The following is a 25,016-nucleotide window of genomic DNA, read 5'->3' on the forward strand; positions in this document are numbered from 1 at the left end:
GTAAACCACTTGGGAAACATTTGAAGGGTACTATAAATATCTACTTGCTAGATATCTACATATATAGAGTGCAAAATACAGGGAAATTAGGTGTATGTCAACTGTTTGGACCAGGGAAATCTTCCATACACCATTGTAGCAATAACTGTCTGTGATTAAAGTATGGTTCTGCTTGGCCCTTAAGGTAAACACTTAATAAATAGGGTTGTGTACATGAGGCCTCCGTAGCTCAGATGCTAAGGCAATCAGCAAGCTCATTTAAGTTCAACATAGTTTAGTCTTGATTTGTTTACAACCGTTTCCAGTGTTTCTTCAATCCTTGGAGATAGAAAAAACTGTAGAGTCATGCTATTACAGAACTTACTGACACTTTCGGTCTAGTTGGTCTGGTTTTCTCCACTCTCTTCATATGCATAATATATTTAACAAAGGGTTTCTAAGGAATTATCTGAGCGACGGCACTGAGCCCGCAATACATATTAGTCAATATTGGCTTGCTTTTTAACCGGGAGTTAAGGCTGTGTGTCGCTCTATTTTATTATATTTCTATGTTTCAGATTGACCAATTACTCCAGAACGAGATACTGGCCCTTTAATTGTTCCCTCGCTGTGGCCTGGAATTAACTGATTCACTGACGCACGAGCCATTGACTAGCCAATGAGAAAAGGCTATAAATCTATGCGTGAGAGCGGAATGTTCTCTTATCCAATAGGAACGGTTTATACTCAGGTGTAAGCCATCCACCCAACTTCCTTAGTGCTACCTGCCAATGACAGTGGCCCATATTGGCCGGCGGATGCTGAGAGGCAAGAGGAAGCGATGTTCCCTCAACTGCCATGGCGAGAGCAGCAGCAGAAGAAGCCGCCGGTAGGAAGCAGCCCCAACGGCGTCTGAGAGTTCCGCGCTGACCCCGTTGAGACTCCAGGGCGGACGGCGAAGTCCCGAAACACTGAAGCTGGCGACCCGGGGGCCGGAGTTAGGAGCCCCTCCCGGGTTGCGCAGCTCGGCTGCCCCGAGCCTTGCTCCGGCCCAGCAGAAGAGGATGAAGAAGCGCAAGGAGCTGAACGCACTCATCGGACTGGGCGGCGGGAACGGTGACCGGGGAAGTGGGAGCGGCGGAGGCGGCGGACGCAAGAAACGGCATCCGAGGAAAGGCTCCGCTTCGGGCCACCGGCTCCTCCGCACCGAGTCCGCCGAGAGCAGCAGCAGCAGCTCTTCAGACCCGGATTACGCGGACGGCTTCGGGCTTCCAGGCACCCGCTCCCGCTTTTCTAAGTGAGGCCCGGGGAAGCAAGGAGAGGGGAATGGAGAGCTTGAGGTGGAGTGAGGAGGGGAAGGGGCTCTGAGCACGGTCGGTGGAGTCGTGGGCAGGCTGAGAGCGACACGATCTGGAAGAACAGAGGCCGGTAGAGAGCCTTGGGGGCACAGTTCGTTTTAAGACAGTGGATTAGGAGTAGGGTTGGAAGTTGTTCCGAGCGGGATTTGGGACCCTAGTTGGATGGTAGGGGGATATGAAGGAGTGAGTTTGAGTTGCATGTGGAAGGATTTATATGAGATTATGGTTTTAGAAGAAACAAAGTGAACGAGTGTTGGGGGGAGAGTGGGGTTTGGTGTGGATGTAAGATTGAGATGGCCAGGGCATGTTTGAGGTTTTAAATAAATACATTTAGTGACTGGGAATGGAAATTGAGAACTGTGCGTGTATAGGTGTACTAGAGCTCAGTTGACACTGCTGAGAAATGAATCTGCATTTGCAGCACAAATGTGTGTTTTTGTTTTGGGAGTGCTGGTCTTTTCTGACATGAATAAGTTGGGTGTGTTTGTGGTATAACTTTTCCTGCTGTTGCTCTTGTGCTAAGTTTATGTATGTAGGTGCAAGTATTAATATATTTTTACTTGGATATTGTTATTCGGCTAGGACTGATGTGGAGTATAACTTCTTGTGCAGGTTCACATAACTATGCATATATCTTATCCTGGTTTTAATTGGCATTTATACTTGCATAGCTCCTTAATTTCTTTCCTGTACTCTTTTGTATGTTTATTTATTTGTTGCATTTTTATACCGCCCAATAGCCGAAGCTCTCTGGGCGGTTCACAAAAATTAAAACCATTCAGAGTATAAAACAAACAGTATGAAAGCATGATATAAAATACAATACAAAAGTACAACCAGGATAAAAACAGCAGCAGTGCAGAAATACAAATTTAAATCACAAAGTTAAAATTAAATTTGTAGACTGTTAAAATGCTGAGAGAATAAAAAGGTCTTCACCTGGCATCTGAAAGAATATCGTGTAGGTGCCAGGTGAACCTCCTTAGGGAGCTCATTCTACAGCTGGGGTGCCACAGCAGAGAAGGCCCTCCTCCTAGTAGCTACCTGCCTCACTTCCTTTGGCAGGGGCTCATGGAGAAGTACCCTGGACTTTAGGATCTGGACAGGTACATATGGGAGGAGGTGTTCTTTCAGATAGCCTGGCCGCAAGACTTTTCGGGATTTAAATATTAATACCAACACTTTGAATCGGGCCCGGACCTGGACTGGCAGCCAATGAAGCTGGAAAAGGACTGGCATGATGTCTCGTTGGCCAGGCCCTGTTAGTAAATGTGCTGCCCTGTTTTGTACCAGTTGAAATTTCCAGACCCTTTTCAAAGGCAGCCCCATGTATAACTCATTGCAATAATCCAAACGAAAGGTTATGAGAGCATGGATAACTGTAGCTAGGCTATCTCTGTCCAGATAAGGGCTCAGTTGGTATAAGCTGATAAAAGGTGCTCTTTGCCACTGAGTTCACCTGTGCCTAAAGTGGCAGTTCTGGATCCAAGAGCACCCCCAAACTACAAACCCGATAGTGCAACCCCGTCCAGAACAGGGTGAACATCACCTAGCTGGACCAGCGAACCACCCGCTAACAGTACCTCCGTCTTGTGTGGATTGAGTTTGTTGGCCCTCATCCAGTCCATAGACTACTAAATTCTTCCATGTTGGAACAATCAGCCCTATTACAATTGTGCAAACAATATTATTTGAAGATGTTTTATTGGGTTCAAGGGTTTATAGGCCAAGGGTTAAGAGCTAGTAGTGAATTACTGATGTCTGTTAATTAAAGTATAGAAATAGATTCAGGAATAGAATGTTAAATCTTCCCTGGGTTGAATGGCTTTTATTTGTTAAACAAATGACTTAACCAGAATTTTATTATTGCAAATGCTACTGATTGAAACCACTTCATTAACACTTAAAACCTTGAATAAATTATTTAATTTTACAAGGGATATGAAAAGAACTTTGACCATTTAAAAAACATTAGCAAAAACATAAACTGCAGAGAATTGGGTGTCCTAAATCTGTAATCCTTTGAAAAGAATGACTTAATGCATAATTTTTTTTGAATACTTTGTCATCTGCCTAGCACATTTTGCGAGCTTGTATTCTTATGCAAAATACACACATTCTTGCACAAAAAACACTGAGTAAGGTGGATGTTGTGCCTCTAATTCCCAGTTCAGTATTGGGAATTCTGAATGCAATCCTGAGAGCTGGATGTCATGATCCAAAGCTATACTACAAACATTCTCTCTTGCCTTCTTCAGAAGACACATTGCTAATCTGGAATCAAGGCTATACTCCCTATATTAATAATGATCTGCCTCTACACTGTTTGGGATGCTTTAAGGAAGTATTTCATAGTGGCTGTTTTTTTAAAAAACAAACCAATAATTCCAGTAAGAATTCAGATTGCTAAATGCTGAATAATTAATGGAATTCCTACAGTTATGGATTAATAATGAAAACCTGGGGTATTGCAAAGTTGTTAAATGCTTTTTTAAAAAGGGCACAGTAAATAAAAATTAGTTTTCTGAGAAATATGTTTTGTTAACAATTAGAAAGCTTAAAAAAATGATGTTAACTACATGGATCAGTTTTTGTTACCTGATTATGGTGGTTTAACATTGTAATAAGATGGTCGAGATATTTTTAGATGAAGAAAATTATTTTAAAAACTACTTGAGATATTTTCAGTTGTTTACATGATTTGATTATTGCATCGTATGGGTAGTCCAAGTGTTTAAGGGATTCATGTTAATACTAATGATTCAGTAATACAGCAGGAGCATAATATATTTCATTCAATATTTAAGTGCCAATTTGGTATAATACTTAGGGTACATCTTGGGGGGAAAAGATTTATTTTTATTTTTTATTTTAGGGGTGATTATCTGCGATGCTGCAAGCTCTGCTACCCATTATGTGCTTTTGTCATTCTGGCTGCTTGTGTGGTAGCTTGTGTTGGTTTGGTGTGGATGCAGGTAGCTCTCAAGGAAGATCTGGATGGATTAAAGGAAAGGTTTCGAAGCAGTAAGTACTGATCTCAAATATTTGCATTCTTTGGGCAGTATCCTGTACTGCCCCCATGCTAGCAGAATTAACCACTAGCACAACAAGAACTAGCAGTAGCACTCATAGAAGGGAGCTCAACTCTCCTGCCCCATTCTGGAAATAAGTGTTTCCGCCTCGTTCCATGTTTATTTTAGGAACTGATAGTTCCTGTTGCACTACTAATAAATTCCACTAGTAAAACAACTACTGGAGACACCATAGCAATATAGGATACAGCCCTTTATAATGATTTAAAAGAGGAAATGGTATATACTGAAACTTACCTTTAGGTAGTATGAGCTCCACAAAATCATCTCTTTAAAATGATATACATCTTTTTTAAGCAAGAAATATAGTTGTTCTCTATTCTCTTTGGTGGATTTGCACATCATTTCAAGCCATGATGGTTTATAATCTACTCTCAGACATCCCCTGCACGATCGTGTGCACCAAAAACAGGGGTGGGGGCTCTAACTCTTTGACAGTGTGCTGGAATGGGGCAAAAAAAATTATGCATGGGGTCTCCTCAAGAGGAGCATCAAAATACTGTACTTCTTAACTGCATGACTTTTCAGGAGTTGCAGTAAGGAGGGGCAATCAACAAAAATCTCATTCCCCCTTCCGCCCATAGAATCATCCTGTTTGAAGAATTCCGCTCTGTGTAACTCTAGATCCAATTTTATCGTAATTGCAGTTATGATTTGCCTTTTGATATCACATAATTTATACATATGCTTTTATACTTGTGCAATCATTGTTCCTGGTGCCTTGTTCTTAGAATTGAGGTTATATACAGACATAGTGAAGCATTTCTGCTACTGATTGCTATCTAGCTCTCTGTAAGAGACGATTTCACAGTTAATTGGTGTCATATACTTTGGAGTGGGGAATCACTAACTTTGTGCACTGATTGAAATAATATTTTGTGTTTGAGTATGACACTTTCAGGTCACCTATCAACTGTGATAATAGAGCTAAATCTTCAAAGTGCTGTTCACTGTTCAGATATGTCACTTTAATGCCTGCTAATGAGCTGTCTTTAACATGAAGGAAAGAGGTTTTCATGTAATCAGAGCTACTGCTGCATTCCTGGACTATTTTTATTTGTATTGGAGAAGAGAAAGGCTAAGAACTAAAAACTGAATGATACACACACACATTCATATACATACATAAACACACACACACGCACGTACAAATGCATTTAAAAGAACTTTAGGAATTTTAAAAAGCTCTCATCTTTTAAAACTTGGCAGACATTCAGCATTCGAACTTATTTCATTATATAGTATAAACATGCTTTTTAAATAAAATTATATCCTAAAGGGCTGTTAAATAGTCAGTTATTTTAGAGTAAACAATTGTGGGTCAGGAAACATTTGAAACTTAGAGAAAAGCATGTCATTTTGCTTTTACATATTCACATAGTGTAGCAGTTTTATAATACTTTGGGTAGTATCCAGACTTAGGCTGCACACACTGCACATGTGTGTGTATGTGTGTGCAGCCCAAGTCTGCGCACAGCCATGATATAGTGCTTCTGGGGGCAAACTCCAACATGAACACAAATGTTCATTTCTGGAAGGGGTGCAATCTTCCTCTTTCCAGATTCCAGTGGTTTTGTTCGCTATATTGTGGCTGTGCGTGGACCTCTATTGGATACTACCCTTGATGTTTAGATTTTGTTCAGTAACACCCATTTGCACTGGAAGTCTAAATGACTTATTTGTTTATTAGACATCCTGGAAAGTGGTGGATTTTAATTAAAAGCTGTATTTTGTAAGTCACTTGTGGTTCCTTTGAGTTACTACACATTGTGTATGTGTTTGTGTTTTTTACAGTATCCAAATGAACTACTTTTCTGTACTGTTTCCTTATTGTTTATGACGTAGAACAGTATGCATTTAGTGTGTGTTTGTGTGTACAATTAGATATTCTTTATCTTCTTGATTTATAACTGAGGTATTGGACATAGCTGAAGTCATAAAGACATAATAACAATGATTGAGCAAAGATTAAGTTCCACACAGATTACTAACATCAACCTTAGTATCCTGTTGTCTGTCAGTAAAATAAATCTGATGATGATGAGGTCATTAGATTACTTGTCATATTTCCTTGAAAGGAATAAGCTGCATATGTAATGCAGTTTATTCTGAATGGCTATCTGCAAAACATTGTAAGATGTCTTCTGTACTCCTATCATGTGCACATGAGTATCATGTGATACTCATGTGATTAGCAACTTATTATTGCTAATTTCTAAATGCATAGTATGGAAATTCGGTTAAAGTCAACGGAACTTTCATGTAATTCAGGTCCAAGTCATAAAAACAGTATAGACACAGCTGTGTGCGAAAGATTCTGCGTGTGTTTCCAGATCTTAGTATTGGTGGCTAACTGTTGCTTCCGTTTTTGTGTTTTAGTGGAATCTAATCAAAAAATCTCATTCCAAGAAATCCCCAGATTGACTGAAGATCTGCTTAATAAACAAAAGGAAATGGAAAAGATTGAGAATGGAGATATGGGCTTAAACAAAATATGGGTAAACATCACTGAAATAAGCAAACAGGTAAAGCAAGTGATCAACTGTTCAAGAACTGTTGTATTAGGAACCACTTAAGACATGTACTATAACAGTTTAGCTCAGTCAGTTGCTATTAATATTAACAGTATCTACTCTGCTGAGGAACAGAAAACCCAACCTGTTTATTAATTGGCATTTTAATACTAGAAGGAATCTACTATGCAATTGCAATTAACCATGCTTTTAGTCCATGTGTCACATTTTAGTGAGTGCTCCTGTCCCACGCAATAGTGTGTGTGTGTGTGTGTGTGTATATATATATATATATATATTCTAGATCCTTTCATCCCAGAATTGGGCTTTCTGAAGGAGTGCAAGGTGAATCAATGCACTGGGCCCTAGCACCACCCTTATCTCTGCACAAGCTTGATGGCTCTTTAGGGGTTTTGGTATTTTTATTACTGTAGCCTAGGAATACAAGATGAGTATATGAGAAAGACAGCACTTTCACATCCCATCTTTTTCTATATCTTTAGTACTCATTGATTCCACATAAAAATAAACTTCTACCAGAATATGCTGAAAGAAGTTCTACAATATCATTCCAGTGAATTTTAATTAAAACTGTTCAGAAGATTGCCTTAATAGTCCTCCTACAGCCTTACCAAACCAGTTCATCTAGATTAGGTAGTTGTAAAATTAGTATGGCTGCCTTTCATCAGCTTATGAAACTGGACATGTTTTCTGTGGTAACAAACTGGCAGATTTTCTTGTTATTTAACTCTATCAGACATCAGATGTAATGACCTAATACTATTTTAAGTAACAACAGTGCACCCCTCCAAAAATGTGTGATCATGTGATTGTTGGCCAACATTCACTTTATCTTATTAAATGGTAGCTAAGTAATTTGCATAAACAATAGTTTTCTCAATTAAGGTGTTTTGTTTTCATAGAATAGTAGAGTTGGAAGGGGCCTATAAGGCCATCGAGTCCAACCCCCTTCTCAATGCAGAAATTCACATTAAAGCATACCTGACAGATGGCTGTCCAGCTGCCTCTTGAAGGTGTCTAGGGTGGGAGAGCTCATAACCTCCCTAGGTAATTGGTTCCATTGTTGTACTGCTGAACTGCTGTTTTTCCTGATGTCCAACTGGAATCTGGCTTCCTGTAACTTCAGCCCATTATTCCATGTCCTGCATTCTGGGATGATTGAGAAGAGATCCTGGCCTTCCTCTGTGTGACAACTTTCAAGTATTTGAAAAGTGCTAACATGTCTCCCCTTCAGTCTTCTCAAGGCTCAATATTCCCAGTTCTTTCAGTCTCTTCTCATAGGGTTTGTTTGCAGACTCCTGGTCATCTTTGTTACCCTCCTCTGAATTCCCTCCATCTTGTCTGCATCCATCTTGAAGTGTGGTGCCCAGAACTAGACACAATACTCTAGATGAGGTCTAACCAGTGCCGAATAGAGGGAAACCAGTACCTCACGCGATTTGGAAGCTATACTTCTATTAATGCAGCCCAAATAGCATTGCTTTTTTTTAGCAGCCACATCACACTGGCTGAGTTTGGACAACGTGCTAATCAACAGTTGTTTCCCATTCTGTTCCTATTACAACACCCCACCCCCACCCCAGTTGATTAACGTGTCGTCTGAACTCAGCCACTGTTAACTCATATTCAGCTTGTGATCTACAATAATTCCAAAATCCTTCTCACTTGTAGTATTGCTGAGCGAAGTATCCCCCATCTTGTAACTGTACATTTGGTTTCTTTTTCCTAGGTGTAGAATTTGGATTTATCCCTATTAGATGTCATTCTGTTGTTTTCAGCCCAGCACTGCAGCCTATCAAAGTCACTTTGAAGTTTGTTTCTGTCTTCTACAATATTAGCTATCCTACCCAATTTTGCATCAGGTGCAAATTTAATAAGCATTCCCTGCACCTCCTCTTCCAAGTCATTAATAAAAATGTTTAGCACTGGGCCCAGGACTGAGCCCTGCGGTACCCCACTCGTTACCTCCCCCAATTTGACAAGGTAACATTGCTAAGCACTCTTTGAATCCGATTCTGTAGCCAACTGTGGATCCACCTAATAGTTCCATTTAGCCCACTTTTAGCTAGTTTGATGATCAGAATGCCATGTGGTACTTTGTCAAAAGCTTTGCTGAAGTCAAATTATATTATATCCACAGCATTCCCACAGTCCACAAGAGAGGTTACCCGATCCATGAATGAGATCAGATTAGTCTGGCAGAATTTGTTCTTGACAAATCTATGCTGGCTTTTAGTAATCACTGCATTGTTTTCAAGGTGCTTACAGATTGACTTCTTTATAATCTGCTCCAAAAAATTCCCAGTCCATTTTCCAAGTAGCGTAGCCTGTGGTCTCAGAATCCGAATCTCTCATGTTGCTACCACCTTCATAGTCAGTTGTTCACCTGGAGTATTTTTCTTTACCTTTCTATTCCTCTTCCAAAGAATTGGGAGGATGGATGAGAAAACTATCTGGGCCCAGAAGTTTTTGAGTTTCCTTCCCAAATCTTCAAAGGCTGACATGGTTTCTTTGTAGCTCTGCTTGGCAGTATCATTTGTTCCCACATGGATGAGAACAAAAGGATGTGTGTCAGTGGGCTTTATGAGTTTTGGCAACCCTTCAGTTATGTGTCCACCAGGGAGACGGTATACCTGGCGAGTCCATGGGTCTTTGCGACATACTGAGTTTCAATCCCACACAGCAGGGAGTTTCTTACAATGACTACTCTTTTCTTATTTTAGGCCTTGGTATTGTTGCCCCTGCTCGACTGACCTTCTGCCTCTTGCGCACTGCTGCTTGGGGTCCCCTGTAATTCTTCCTCTGCAGACTGTCCTCCAGTCTTATCTTCCAGTACCTGAAAGAGGTTACATAGCTCTAGTGGTTCCACTGCTGCAGAGTGTTTTTTAGTTCTTCTGCTCCTGACACCCTTTTCCAAGGAGTTTCCTCTTCATTGGCTTTCCTCACCTCAGCATTCCCCATTTCTGCTTCAACTTATTTATTTATTTAATTTCATTTCTATACCGCCCAATAGCCGAAGCTCTCTGGGCGGTTCACAAAAATTAAAACCATGAAGAGCATAATAAAACAAACAATAATTTTTAAAAAAATACAAAAAACAATATAAAAAGCACAACCAGGATAAAACCACACAGCAAAAAATGATATAGGTTAAAATATGAGATTAAAACAGCAGAGTTCAAATTTAAGTTAATTTAGGTGTTAAAATACTGAGAAGATAAAAAGGTCTTCAGCTGGCGATGGAAGGAAAACAATGTAGGCGCCAAGCGAACCTCTCTGGGGAGCTCGTTCCACAGCCGGGGTGCCACAGCAGAGAAAGCCCTCCTCCTAGTAGCCACCTGCCTCACTTCCTGTGAGCTGTTGCTCTTCCACCTCCTGTACTTCTCTCTGAAGTTGAAGTTCCACCATTCTAAGAACTCTTTGTCTTCTCTTATTCCTTGGAGGGTGGACACTTGTCACTCAAGTACACTCACTTTTTCTTTCAATAGTGCAACCAGCTTGCATTTGTTGCACATGTATGCCATGTTGGTCTCAGGCAGGAACACAAACATTGTACGTACCTTGTGAGTCACCACCACTGGAGAATCCTTTCCGTCCATAGCCCCTTTTTGTTTCTGCTTTCTGACTGTACTGGAATAGCCTGTGCTTTGCACTGTCTTCCCTGAAGGTTAACAACAGAGTCCTGTACTATATGGGTGTGCGTTACAAGAACTTTTTTTTTTGTTTGGGACCTCCCCTGCTGAACTCTCCCTGACAAACTTCTGTTTGCTGTCCCTGTTCACTTACTCTGATCGCTCTCTCTGGGAGCTCACTTCCTTATGTACCTTCTAGTCCAACTGGGGCAGCTTCCTCAGCTCTGCTCAGCTATGAGTCAGGAAACAGAATGAAGCTCCCCACTCACTCAGCTGCTGAGAGCAATCAGATCACATCTCTTCAGGCCCAGCAGCACCTCTCAGGACATGCCCCTTCAATCACAGCCTTCAGGAGCACATAATGGCTATGAAGAGGCAGTCTCCTGGATTTACTGGAGGCCTTTCTCTTCTTTGCCTTGGTCTCCTCTTCCACTACACTCCCCCTGACAAACTCCTGTTTGCTTTCCCTGTTCACTTGCTCTGATCTCTTGCGCTTTGGGAGCTTGTTTCCTTATATATCTTCTAGTCCAGCTGGGGCAGCTTCGTCTGCTCAGCTAGGAGTCAGGAAACAGAATTGAGTCTGGCATTTAAAAGAGCAATTGATAATTACTTCTTGCAAATTTTCAGTGAAGGTGCTTTTTGAGGATATAGTGCTGTCCAATTAATTAACAAGCTACATTCTGATAGAATGAGTGGGCAATTTCAGGGGCTCAGGAGGCCAGTTTCGGGGGGGGGGCTCCAAATTTTGGCAGCATCAAGTGGTTTGCCACCAAATTTCAGTGGCAAACTTTAGCAGTGTCCTAAAAAGACCAAATAAACCAAAGCTTTAAAGCTAAATTTTGGCTTTTTAGGGCACTGTTGTGGTTTGCCGCCAGAATTCAGCAGCAATCCACCAGTTGTTTTGCCACTGTCACACAAGCACGTTTGGTAGCAGCATGGGCTGCACATAAGGCCAGGGTGGTGCTTGCAGAGCAGCGTGTTACCTCTGTGGCAGTAGAGGCTGAATGGCTTAAGCATAGGCAAATTCAAATTGAATCTATAGTGTAGAATGACAGTTTTAAAAGACTGATATCTCAAACCCACTTACCTGGGAGAAGGCCCCATTGAACCCAATGGAACTTATGCCTCAGTATGTGTTTGTGTGTGTGTGTGTGTGATATATATATATATATATATGAATGACTTTACTGTGAGGATGATGTAAGTTGGACAATATCTGTGTCGGTTGTTCCTTTAATTAAGAGAGTCATAGTAATTTTGCCTGGCTTTGGTACAATTTGGAAGTAAACGCCGTTTTTCATTTTATTTATTCAGCCTAAGCTCTCTGGGCAGCTCACACAACGAAACTTAAACTATAGAATTCAATAACAAAAGCATAACATAAAAACCTAAGTTTAAAGTAGAATGAAACCTGAGTAAAAGCCACAGCAGGACAAAGATCTAAAGTTTCACTAACACAGTGTTTGAAATTGAAGGGCTAAAAAGGCACTGAAAAAATTAAAATCTAGATACCAGGCAAACCTTTCTGGGGACAGCATTCCACAACCAAGGTGCAATCCCTGATAAGCCCATCTCTTTAGTAGCTCCCTGCCTTACCTCATTCAGTGGGGCACCCAGAGAAGGGCCACTGAAATAACTTTTTTGCCAATTTGAAGGAAGGGAGCTAATGGCAGCATACATATCAAAGAAGCTCTACTCAGTTGTCAGCTTTTCTGTTAAATTGGGAGGCAACTCTCTTTGGTGCAGAAGAGGCCTACTACATCTTGCATGCCTAAAAATTGTAGTTTAAGCAACTGTATTGATTTGTCTCTGAGATGGCATGCCTTGAATATCCCTTTTAGCAAAGCTTTCTGATGGTGCTTATAGTTCCCTTCTTGCAAAGGTCAGATGGAAACGTCTTTGCACTAAACACTTTAGGGTTGTCAACATTTTTAAGAAGTTCAGTGTCACTAAATACAGCATGATGGGAAGAGGAGTACCCTTGTTGAATTTTTGCCTCTTTAGTGCATTTCCACGGTTTGAAAACATGTCTCTGTTTCCATATTTCCCCTGTAGTAGAGTTGTTAATGATCCTTAATTTAAAAGCATTGGCAGCCTTCACCTGTAGCATTTTATTAATATAATGCCTGACTACTGATGTAGCAGTAGACTATGAGCAAGTTACTATCATAGCTGTGTGAACACTGCAAGAAGAAGAAATGTACTTGGAAAAGTTAGAGTAAAGATGTTTTGTTGGTGTCTCTTCTAGAGCCTGCTCACTATTTGATGCGGTCTCATTTACGTTTAGTTATCTGAAATCTCTGCTGAGAGATACAGAAAGAACTAACTCATCCTTCTGTTAACACTTGTTTCCTTTCTGTTTTCAGATATCTTTGCTGATGTTGGCAGTAAATCATCTCAAAGCAAACATTAAATCTGCTTCTGATTTGATTAATCTTCCTATTACAGTGGAAGAGCTTCAGAAAGTATGTATTACATTTAGTACCTTTAATCATGTAAAGTTATAATTCTTTATGCTATATACTACTGAAGTGGGTTTTTTTAAAAAACAATTAAAGCATTTTTACCCTGTCCATTCTTATGCCAAAATATGTTGAGAAATTTATAAGCAATTGAAATTCTGAGTAGTATACAATGGGGGCACACCACCTCACTGTTCCATTGCACTTGCGGGAGTGACCACTTGTGCAGGAGGGCTTTTGTGCTTCTAAAAAATAACCCCCAAAATGTTTAAATGCCTATTTCTGGATTGGGCCAGGTTATCGGAACTCCATTCTTTGAGCTCTCCTAATTTCCGGGGTTATTTTTAGAAGCACAAAACCCCTTTTTAGAAGTAGTTGTGCACAGGCACAAAAGGATACTACTCTCTATTTCCAATTTAATAGGAATAGACCTTAAAACTGTTGCCTTCCACCAGTGCAAGAAATCACTTGTGGGAAGTATGTAGATTAAGCCCAGCACGATTGACCACAATCACATTTCACAATATCAGAACGTGGTAGCAAAAGTAGGCATGTCTGTTGTATTTGATATAATTCTCCCCCTCATTACATAAAGGTACATGACAATGAAAGTTGGACTACAACCAAGGCGGCATTATGCTGGTCTGCTTGGAAAACAGCTTCTCATTCCACTTTGAACACACAAGTCCCTTGCTGTGGAGGAGCTCTGTTCCTAGGAGTTTAGTAGTTGTATTTTTATTTCTTGAAACCTTATCTGAAATGTTTCCAAGAAAATAGCCTCCATATATTTTCCTTTCTCAGTTAAAAAACCTTTTGCTATTTTTTGTGGGGGGTAAAATTGTTGTCAACATCTACAGCCTGTAACTCTCTTGGAACTGCATTTCTTATTGAATTGAAGGAAATGGAGCAAAATTCAATGATGAGGATTTATAATCCTGTCTACTAAATGTCTACTTATTTTCCTAGTTGGCCGATGCCACTGGGAAGTTTGTCTCACTAAAGGCTATTTCTTGTGTGTAGATGCTAAAAAGAGAAATCAACTCTGGTGCTTGATAAACGTATTAAAAACTATTTTATTCTTAAAATCCAAACCGTAACTGCGGGTGAGAAAACCAGTGAGACACAATAGCTCCTGCTAGCACAGCAACTGTTTCCAGCTCCTGACAAAGGACGATATGTCCGAAACGTTGAGCAGAGCATTTTTGGATTTTAAGAATAAAATAGTTTTTAATACGTTTATCAAGCACCAGAGTTAATTTCTCTTTTCAGCATCTATGCTTACTGATGCATTTCCCCCCCTACATTGGCATACCTATTTCTTGTGTGGCCATCGAGATGTTGCTTCCATGTAGGAAACCTGTTTACCTCAGCATATCTCCTCTTGCACAATTGCATGTAAAGTGAAGATGTAATTGGCTGTGGTTTCCAAAATTAGTTGGGTGGCAAAATAATTCATGTGTAGGCTTGTTATATGACTGTGTGAGTGTAGTGTACGTGCTGTTTCCCTACACTGAAGTGGTATATATTGAGGAAAATTGCCACTTGAAGCTGTCCCAACTTGTGGGCCTTACATTCTACAGATCTGACTGTCTTTGTATTCTTCAAATCTCATACGAGTACCTAGCACTGGTTAACAACTCATCTGATAAAGTAGACTGTTGTGTACAGGTTTTCCACAATAAATTGAAGTCGCCACAGTGCTATTTAGTGTTTTTCAATAGCAAATTAACACATCTATTCTTTTGAATTAATGTAATTGACTCTCAAGTTTTTAATTTACCGATGTGTACAATTCTACAAGATGACTACCATTTTTTTTTCAGAGTGTTGCTACGATAGGTAGTACTGTAACCAGTGTTCATCATGATGTTGAAACTATGCAGACAGCAATTGAAGAACATAAGAAAGCTATAGAAACAATCCAAAGTGAGATGGTAAGGACAAGTATAGATTTAATAGTAGTACATTGAGTGGGAAGAAGTCCGACTAGTCTGAATTGCACATTTGCTGTGCAATATAAAAATAAGGATGGCCTGATTTCAGTCCATGTGAATCGAGAGTTTTATTAAAATTGATACTTTCTAGATTATTTTTTAACTAGAAACAGTTCAGAACTCCTTAACGTTTGTACAAACATTGCCAAGTCTGGGGAACTATTTCAAATTCTTAGGTACTATTACAAAATGTATAGATATCAGTTAGTATGTGTGTTTGTAAAAATAATCTTAATATTCAGTTTTAGGCAGTTGTATGTTCAGACATTTGGGCTTTATCTAATCCTGTCTCTCTTTCCCATTGTTATATATGAGGAAGCTTTTAGTTCTAGTACTAAAATCAGACAAAACAAGGAAATTTGACCTTCATTGTAACAAGAACATCTTGAATAATTACATGCTGAAGGGGCACCGTGTGCTTCCGGTGTCTCATGGCAGCTCTTCTTTCTTTTGAGCTATTACTCCATTGTTATGCTTTAACTTATTTGAGGCCTTTAAATAACCTGACATGAAGAATCAAAGTCACTTGTATCTCAAATTCTGTGACTATATCTTCCTAGTTTTAGTATTTTATGAATGCTTAATTCTTAACTAGTTTGAAAAATAAATGTTATCTTCTTTTGTCAGAGTGAACACGTAGAAGATGTTAGAGGAAAGCAACTGCCTTCCTTTCCCTCCTCTCCGATTCCTCAAATCAGTGAGAAGAATCTGACGGATAGTTGTAAACAGGTGCTACTTGTTTGCTTGTTAGAGGCTTCACATATCAGCATTTCAATATGTTTCTGTAAAAAATGTATCTAACTAAGAAGACTTTACAGTCTTGTGGTCCTTGGCTAATGTTACTATTTGAAGCATAAATGCAGAGAGTTCTGTGGTGTCTTGCTTCTTAATTTAGCTTCAAGCTACTGCTTTTTATGAATTCAACTTGTATTGTCAGAGTAGACGCAGTAGCAAGCCGAAGGAGAGTCAGGCATCCCTCTGAAATGTAGATAAGGATACATGCAATTTCTTGAAACAAGTTTTTAAAGTTAAAAGAGCCGAGTATATGGCAGTTCTTGAAAAAGTTGCCTGGCTTCTTAGCATGATGTATAGCCTGGTTGAGTAATAATATATCTGAGAGTAGTAAATTGCCACACATGCTTGTCAAACTGCTTTGACACATAGATATGTGCAATTTATTTATTATTAAATGTCTATGCCACACTTCAAAAAAAAAAAAATTCCCAGGGCAGCACAGAAGTAGCAATAAAATCCAATCCATAAAAATATAATGGAGTACAAACCATCTAATAATTTGCTTGCATGGGCATTTTTCTGAAGGTGGCCTGCAATGTAAGTGCTGTGCATGAGGTTTGCCTGTGATTATTGCCCACCTGCTTTTGAAAGAATGACCCAGTTCACACATTGCCACATCCCATGGTTAACCAACCATTGGTTCTGGAGAAGATGAATCGGAATGTGCATGCTAGTTCCCACCACCCACCTGCTCTCACTGTGATAAATAACCAAGGGATGCTTTGTCCCTGGGCTGTTTATCATGACATCTGAACCTGGAACTCAGGATTGTTGGCGGATGAACAATCCAGAGTTTGAACTCATGGGTTGTTAAGCATGGGTTGTTAGGATGTGTGAACTGGAATAGTGTAATTGCTGAAACCTCACTTTCAAGTATCAAAGAAGTAACATATACCTTCTTTAAGAAGTCAGGCAGTTCTAAATATTACTTAGGTGGCAGTCTCATGATACATGGGGATATGCCTTGTTGAACTCAGGAATTTAATTCTGAATAAAACCATCAAGGTGGTGAAATGTATCTAGAATTCAAAGCCCTAAACGGCTTGGACCCTCGGTACTTGAGGGAGTGCCTCTCCTTATATATGCCTGCCCAAGATTTGAGATCTGTTGGATGAGCCCTCCTCTACGTCCCATTAACTTGAGACATACGTTATGGTGGGGCGTGGGAGAGGGCTTTCTCTGTTGTGGCACCCCGCTTGTCGAATACACTCCCCCTGGAGGCCTGACTGGTACCAACACTGGCTTCATTTCAGCGCCAAGTTAAAACATGGCTTTTTATTAGGGGTGTGCACGGACCCCCCGCTCCGCTTCACTTGCAGATCCGCCATTTTTCGGAGCGGGTCGCTCCGCCCCGCCCCCGCTCCGCCCACTTCCGCTCCGCTCCGCCCGGAGCTCCGGATCGGATCCGGAGCTCCGTTTTTGCCCCCCCATAGGCTTGCATTGAAAGCTAAAAAAGTAAACAACTTTTTTTCCGTTGAAGTTAGAAACCTCACGTTTGGCACCATGACACCTCATGGGCGTATACACACACACGCCAAGTTTCAAGGCAATCCCATCATCCCCTGATTTTTGGCGAATTTTTGAAAATCGGGCACCCCATTCACACCCCTTGGGATAGCTCCGTCAATTTGCATGTTACAAACCTCAAACTCGGCACCAGGGCAGCTTATCCATGTGTCCACATGCACGCCAAGTTGCAAGCAAATCCCATCATCCCCTGATTTTTGGCGCGGCTCTACCCTCTAACGCACCTCCCATAACCCTAATTCACACCCCTTTAGATAGCTCCGTCAATTTGCACGTTAGAAACCTCAAACTCAGCACCATGATAGCTTATCCACGTGTCCACATGCACGCCAAGTTTCAAGGCAATCCCATCATCCCCTGATTTTTGGGGAATTTATGAAAATCGGGCACCCCATTCACACCCCTTGGGATAGCTCCGTCAATTTGCATGTTAGAAACCTCAAACTCGGCACCAGGAGAGCTTATCCATGTGTCCACATGCACGCCAAGTTGCAAGCAAATCCCATCATCCCCTGATTTTTGGCATGGCTTAACTCACCCCAAATTGTCCCATTCTACAACTACGTCAATTTGCACGTTAGAAACCTCAAACTCAGCACCATGATAGCTTATCCACGTGTCCACATGCACGCCAAGTTTCAAGGCAATCCCATCATCCCCTGATTTTTGGGGAATTTATGAAAATCGGGCACCCCATTCACACCCCTTGGGATAGCTCCGTCAATTTGCATGTTAGAAACCTCAAACTCGGCACCAGGAGAGCTTATCCATGTGTCCACATGCACGCCAAGTTGCAAGCAAATCCCATCATCCCCTGATTTTTGGCGCGGCTTAAACTTTTTAACTCACCCCAAATCAAGTCCCATTCTACAACTACGTCAATTTGCACGTTAGAAACCTATCCTTTGGTCCCATGACAGCTTACCCATGTGTCCCCATGGACACCAAGTTTCAAGGCAATCCCATCATCCCCTGATGTTAGGGGAACTTTTGAAATTTGAACACTCCAGTATGTCAGGGATTTAAAGTTGCAATTGCAGACAGCTCAATGGGGCCAGTTCCAAGGCAATCCCAACATGCCACGAGATAACCCTAAATCTTCTGGCACATTTGAAAAAGGGATTATTGAATTTGATAAAGTCTAAGTGAGCGCAGGAAGGACTTCTCCCCTTAGTCAAAGCAAGACACATACACCATCGCTGCAAGGCGGGAAGGGGAGAATTATTATTATTATTATTATTTATTTATATAGCACCATCAATGGAAAGCAGGCAGGCAGCATGCATTGTAGTGCCGCAAGGATGGCTTGAGCACTAACGCATAGCAAACCAACCCATAAGTGGGCGCAAAGTGAGGCAAAGATGGCTGGTTCTTTCTTTCTAAGCCAGCAGTTACGCCTTGAGGGGCACAGAGGAGGACGATTGGGAGCAAACCAGGCACCAGGCGGGCAGAGAGGCAGGCAGAGTAGGCGAGGAGTCAGTCCTGGCAGATGCCCCACCACAGCAGCACCCCGGGGGAGGCGGGCAGGCAGGCAGGCAGGCTGCGGGCATTTCTGGGGGCACAAGGAAGTGATGGCTGGTTTCTAAGCCAGCATTGCAGTTAGTCACGCATTGCAAACGCAAACCATCCCAGCGAGTCGGTCACCGAGGAGGACAGGCTAGCAGAGGGGCAGGCAGAGTGACATGTCATAGATCTAGTATTGGGGAGGAGTCAGTCCCGGCAGATGCCCCAACACAGTAGCACCCTGGGTGGGCATTGGAAAACGCCATCTTGTGGGTCAATACTTCCCCCACCCCATGTCCTGCAGGGTTGCCTGCCTAACCCTTGTGGGGATGGGAGATGGAGAGCTTAGAGTGGCAGTGCCAGCAGCAGCCTTCGGCTTTCCCCTGGAACCAGTCGCCTTGCCCGCCTCTTTCCCCAGCAAGATCGCCTGGTGCTGCCTATGAAGATGCATCTTCATGCTGCTGGTTCCATAATGCCCTGTCGATGAACCCCTGCTTAGGCTGAGTTTGCAGTGGCGACAGACAGCAAAGCGGGGATCCGCTCCCAACTCAAAGTGGTCCCACACGATGCTTGTCTTTCGTTTCTGTGGTGACACCACCAATTGCCCGCCTGAGCTCTCTGGTGTTGCCACAGAAACAGGGGTGTGGGATGAGACTGGGGAGAGAGCCTCGGCCTGCTGCTGCTCCTCCTCAGCCCCCACATCCTGGAGGCCCACCGCCTCCTCCTCCTCCCCCCCCTCCACTGTGCTGAGGACCTCGTCTAGGTCCATCAGCGGGCTCGTGGGCTGAAAGGAGAATGAAGGAGTTGGGGATACTCCTCCTCCTCTAATGGCACTGCTGCCACGTGCCTCTTGCAAACGGGCACTTTTCCCATTCCCACCCTCAAAAAGAGAACGCCGGGCACAAGTTGCAGAAGAGAGTGGCTCTGCCTGCTGCTTGTCCTGCTTCTGTTTTGGAGCAGTCAGCCAAGGAGTTGCCCGTTTGAGTTTCACAGGAGGAGAGGAAGCCCTGCTGGCAGACTGAGCCTTGCTGCTTTCAGCACGCCTGCTTTCTCTTTTCATGATGACTAACAAAATATTAATACTACTAATACTATGTATAAGGTACTACTAAGAATATGTATAAGAAGAATATAATATGTTTAAATGTAGGGAAATGGGACAAGAACAATAAAATATACTACTACTAATATGTATGAGAATATACTACTAAGAATATCTACAAGAATATAATAATATGTTTTAGAATATTACTAATAAATGTAGGGAAATGGGACAAGAAATGGGACAACCACTACTATAAGAAGAACAAAATATGAATACTACTACTAATATGTATGAGAATGTATACTAATAGACTACTAAGACTATGTCAAAGAATATAATAATAATATGTTTAAGAATAGGGAAATGGTGTGCGTATGCTTTCCCCAAAATGCTCAATCTGTGGCTGCCTGTTGAACTTGACAAAAGCAGCCCACTCCGTCGAAGTTACACAGAGAAGAAAAAGAGAATCCAATTTTTTTGGTATATTTGGTATATAGAAGATAGAAGGAAACACAATCAGGATTTAAGAGAGGGGAGGGGGAAAAAGAACCAACCACTACTATAAGAAGAACAAAATATGAATACTAATATAATATGTATGAGAATATATACTAATGGACTATGTGAAAGAATATAATAAAATATGTTTAAGAATATAAATGTAGGGAAATGGGACAAAAAGTGTGTGTATGCTTTCAAAAGAAAGCTTTCACAAAAGCAGAACAGTCAGGCTTTAATACAGGGAAGGGGGGGGCAACCAACCCAACCACACACTCCAAAATTCAAAAATAAAGTTTATATTAAATCAAAGTAAGGGGAAAACACAGGGCAAACTAAGCTACAAGTCAGAAAGAAGCAAACAAACACACACACGCGCCAAACTAAACCTATATTAAATTAATCTATCTCCAAAGCAGGAGCACTAGCTAAGTAAGTGTTCCCTCCACGAACGCCAACCCACAAAGAGACACAAAACAGAAAGTTCTCAGGGTGGGTCTGCCTTAGTCCCCCCTCCAACGCTGGGATTGGAGGAGGATGCTTTCTGAGGAGATGAATTCTCATCAGGATTGGGAGTTGAATGTGCCTGTCATCGCTTCCAAAAAAATAATAATAATAAAAAAAAAAAACCCAAACCCCGATTTTTAAAAAAATATTGCACGTGAACCACAGCACGCAGAAAGTTGAGAGTGGTCTCAAAATGACCCCCATCCACGACTCTCTGTGCACAAGAATTTTCAGAACGATAGCTTAAACCCCCCCCCAGTTATCCCCGATTCTTTCCCTCAATGCAATCCTATGGGCGAAAAGCCGAAACGCCGTTTGAGCCCTGCGGTTGACCCGATTTTTAAAAAAATATTGCACGTGAACCACAGCACGCAGAAAGTTGAGAGTGGTCTCAAAATGACCCCCATCCACGACTCTCTGTGCACAAGAATTTTCAGAACGATAGCTTAAACCCCCCCCCAGTTATCCCCGATTCTTTCCCTCAATGCAATCCTATGGGCGAAAAGCCGAAACGCAGTTTGAGCCCCGCGGTTGACCCGATTTTTAAAAAAATATTGCACGTGAACCACAGCACGCAGAGAGGTGAGAGTGGTCTCAAAATGACCCCCATCCACGACTCTCTGTGCACAAGAATTTCCAGAACGATAGCTTCAAAAACAACGTAGTTATGCGCGATTATTTGCCGCAATGCAATCCTATGGCGAAATGTTTTCAAGATGGCGACCGGAGCGCTCCGACTGAACTCGGAGCTCCGAAAAATGGTCGCTTCTCTTCGCCTTGCTTCTAGGGGGTCCGCGGTCCGCTCCTACTCCGCCTCTGGGTAAGGCGGAGCAGGCCAATCCGCTACTGCTTCTACGCTCCTAATCGGAGCGGAGCACATCCCTACTTTTTATCCAAGCCTTCAAGGGCTAAGTTCCCCATGGTTACACATAGATTTAATTTATTTTAATTGTTCTATTGCTTTTAAAAATTTCTACCAGTTTTAATTTATTACTGATTTAATACATTTTAACTGTGTAAATTATGTTTAAATTGTTCTGATTTCATCTGTATACCGCCCTGAGATCCCAGTGATAATAGGGCAGGATACAAATGTATAAATAAATAAAATAAAGATAGTTGCACTAAGTATCTGTGCTGCTTATTCTTCATTATTACTGTTTCAGACTTCCATAGTTGAATAATATAATTAAGTTGTTTGTGTGTTAAACAGGATAACCAGTATCTGCATACCTCTATAGAGGAGGTAAACTCTACACTAATGTTGTACCAGAAACTGAATGATTTAAAACTTTTCAGTATGGATTCCACAGTCAGCAATCTAAGCTGGAGAGTTACTTCATTAGAAAATCATATGATGGTTGTGAATAAACAGGAAAAGAGAGTGAACATGACCCTCGGTGTGGTAAGTGTCCAGCAATTGTGGGTGTTTTAGAAATGAATCTTTGTAAAGTATGTCTGGTACATTCTAGGTAGTGGTTGAACTGACATAAGAAAAAGCCACAGTTACAAAAAGATGTTGCAAGCCGCATCTGTTGTGGTATGTGAAATTTTATACAGTAATATATATAAAGAAGCTATTCTCTTGTTATCTGAAGTTATTCTATCACAACCTTTGCGTTCAGTTAATGAACATCTGCAACAATTTGATCTGTCACTGGATATATTGGCTCAGTTCAGACAACAATGTTTCTCAACGGTGGTTTTAGAACTACACGGTGAAGGTTTTACACCACCATTGAGAAATGTGTTGTCTGGTGGGAGAACTCCATGCAACAGTGGAGGTTTTATTTTAGAAAACACTCCACACGGAATATCCATGCTGTGCAGAGGAGAGTTCCTTTACATCTGTTGGGTTGTGTGGTGGGCTCCTTGGAGTTTAATGTTGCGCTAAGTTGACTTTTCCTACTGGCTACAGAGTTCCCGGGCAAGAGTGGCGAAAGGAGCAAGTGCTCCTCTAGGAGAGCTGCCAGGATGGGTTTTTTTTCCAGCAATGGCTGATGGGATATCATCAGGAGGACTGGGGGAGGAGAGAGAGTGAAGGATCTGTCAATCAAATGTCATGATGGATTTTACTCTCCACAGTAGCTCACAGTGGAGTTAGAATATGTTGTGTGGGGAGTACCTCCTAAAAACTCAACCGTTGTGTGGAGTTTTCTTGCCAGACAACGCATTTCTCAACGGTGGTGTAAAAACTCCGCAGTGGAGTTCTGAAACTACTGTTGAGAAACGTGATGTATGAACTGAGCCATTGTTACTTCAGTGATGTTTCCTATTTCACTGTGGATCTCATTTGTCTTGGATTTTTCATTAGCTAGTGCAGTTTTTCTGGGCCATGATAACTTGAACAATAAAGGCAGAAAGACTTCTAACATCCATGAAAATTATGGTTCAATTCTGATAGGTAAGCTGCAAGATCATCTGGCTATAATATTTGCAAATTCTTATATTGCAAGGAAGCTCTTACCTGATTCAGACAGTGTTTGCTGAGGAATTTTGAGCAATCTCTGGTGTGACACTACATTGAAACCCTGCACCTAGAAAAATCTTACCCAGTTAACAGGAAGCCAGAGACTTGCACTGAGTCATCTGCAATATACTACTTCATCTTTTCTATGCTGGATACTACTTTCTGGGCACTTTCTGCAAGATTTGTGGCATGTTGGAATTAAAGGCAAGGAGCTGGTAGAACTGGCTATCAAATTGGCAATTTGTTTGCCTACTAGATGAAAGGATAAGGAGTTTCTAAAAATGTAAACACTGGAATGAAAGATCTGTGGAGAAGGACAGAGAAACAGGACATGTCTTGAGCATGATAGTTTAACATATCTATCATTTAAATATCTAGAGCATTAGAAATCTCAAATATTGATGCTGGATAGAATTTTGGCTATATGGATGTCTGAATGCATGCTATGTAACCATGTCTATTGCATCTATATCTCACACTTCTTCTATGGAACTTAAACTGTTCCTAGGAGATATCCCATTCAACACAAAACTCCATCTTTAATTTCTCTCACAATGCAATACAGACTCCATCTTAGATTTTTTCTAAGTACAACACAGCCTCCATTTCTAAGATTTCACTCACATGTAACTGTGTATTAATGTCTAGGGTTTCTCTCTGATGTATGTTATCTTTGAAACTGCAAACAGTATTTTAGATGGCAAAAATACATGCCCTGCACTCTGTTCTGTGTCTTGCAGGTGGGTAACTTAACTACCTCAGCAAATGTAGAAAATGAACAAAGGAATGGAACTACTGCTGAAAAAGTACAAAATAAGGAGGTAATTCAAGGGAAACCAGATTTTTTTAAAAAATAAATAAATAAGTACTTGAAAAGTTCTGCATTGTTTTGGGTGTTTTGCTGCCTGCCATACATTTTTTAATTTACCCTCAAAGAATAGGGGGTAAAATAACAAACTCAACTGGAGAGATACACAAAACTGTTGTTGTTGTTGTTATATTTATATCCCGCCTTTTCCCCAGTGCTGGGACTCAAGGCGGTTTACAAGATTAAAAGATGTACAATTAAAACATATAAATATAAATTACAAAAGTTAAAATAGAATTAAACCTACAGTAAAATTAAAAACATGTTAAAAATGTTTAAAACTATAACAGGTTAAAAAGGGGGGGGGGGTCCAATACATTAACACAGATCCAGAATAGTTCCAAAAGCCTGCTGAAACAAAAAAAAATTTGCCTGCCTCCGAAACTGTAGCACAGAGGGAGCCAGCCTAGCCTCCCTGGGAAGGGAGTTCTGGAGCCTTGGAGCAGCCCCCGAGAAGGCCCTCTTCTGTGTACCCATCAGGTGTGCCTGGGATGTTGGTGGGACTGAGAGAAAGGCCTCCCCAGTTGGGATTCACATTCCTATAGAATATAAACTCTTCAGTATACAACTTCTCAGAATAGCTACATGTACTGGAAATCCCACTAGCTTGCTGTTGGGAACAAGATACATGAGGCAGTCGAGAGAAAAAAATTCCTAACTGATAAGGATTTGTTAAGGGTATCCTTGCCTTTATTGTTGTTGCTGGTTTTATTGTTTTTTATTGCCATTTTACTGTGTTTATGTTTTTATTG

At 41.2% G+C, this 25,016-nt stretch overlaps 1 protein-coding gene across 1 annotated transcript in view; it reads left to right on the plus strand.

The window, feature by feature from the left end:
* The first annotated feature begins 812 nt into the window (after window positions 1-812).
* EFCAB14 (EF-hand calcium binding domain 14) overlaps window positions 813-25,016 on the plus strand; it is a 30,743-nt gene continuing 6,539 nt past the window's right edge. The window contains exons 1-8 of the mRNA XM_063139285.1: window positions 813-1,276; window positions 4,213-4,361; window positions 6,809-6,954; window positions 12,962-13,060; window positions 14,881-14,991; window positions 15,679-15,780; window positions 22,140-22,331; window positions 24,137-24,217. Of these exons, the coding sequence (XP_062995355.1) occupies window positions 1,044-1,276; window positions 4,213-4,361; window positions 6,809-6,954; window positions 12,962-13,060; window positions 14,881-14,991; window positions 15,679-15,780; window positions 22,140-22,331; window positions 24,137-24,217 (1,113 nt within the window). The 5' untranslated portion in view covers window positions 813-1,043. The remainder of the gene's footprint in view (window positions 1,277-4,212; window positions 4,362-6,808; window positions 6,955-12,961; window positions 13,061-14,880; window positions 14,992-15,678; window positions 15,781-22,139; window positions 22,332-24,136; window positions 24,218-25,016) is intronic.

The sequence above is a fragment of the Elgaria multicarinata genome, chromosome 1, assembly GCF_023053635.1.
Source record: "Elgaria multicarinata webbii isolate HBS135686 ecotype San Diego chromosome 1, rElgMul1.1.pri, whole genome shotgun sequence".
Classification (NCBI taxonomy): domain Eukaryota; kingdom Metazoa; phylum Chordata; class Lepidosauria; order Squamata; family Anguidae; genus Elgaria; species Elgaria multicarinata.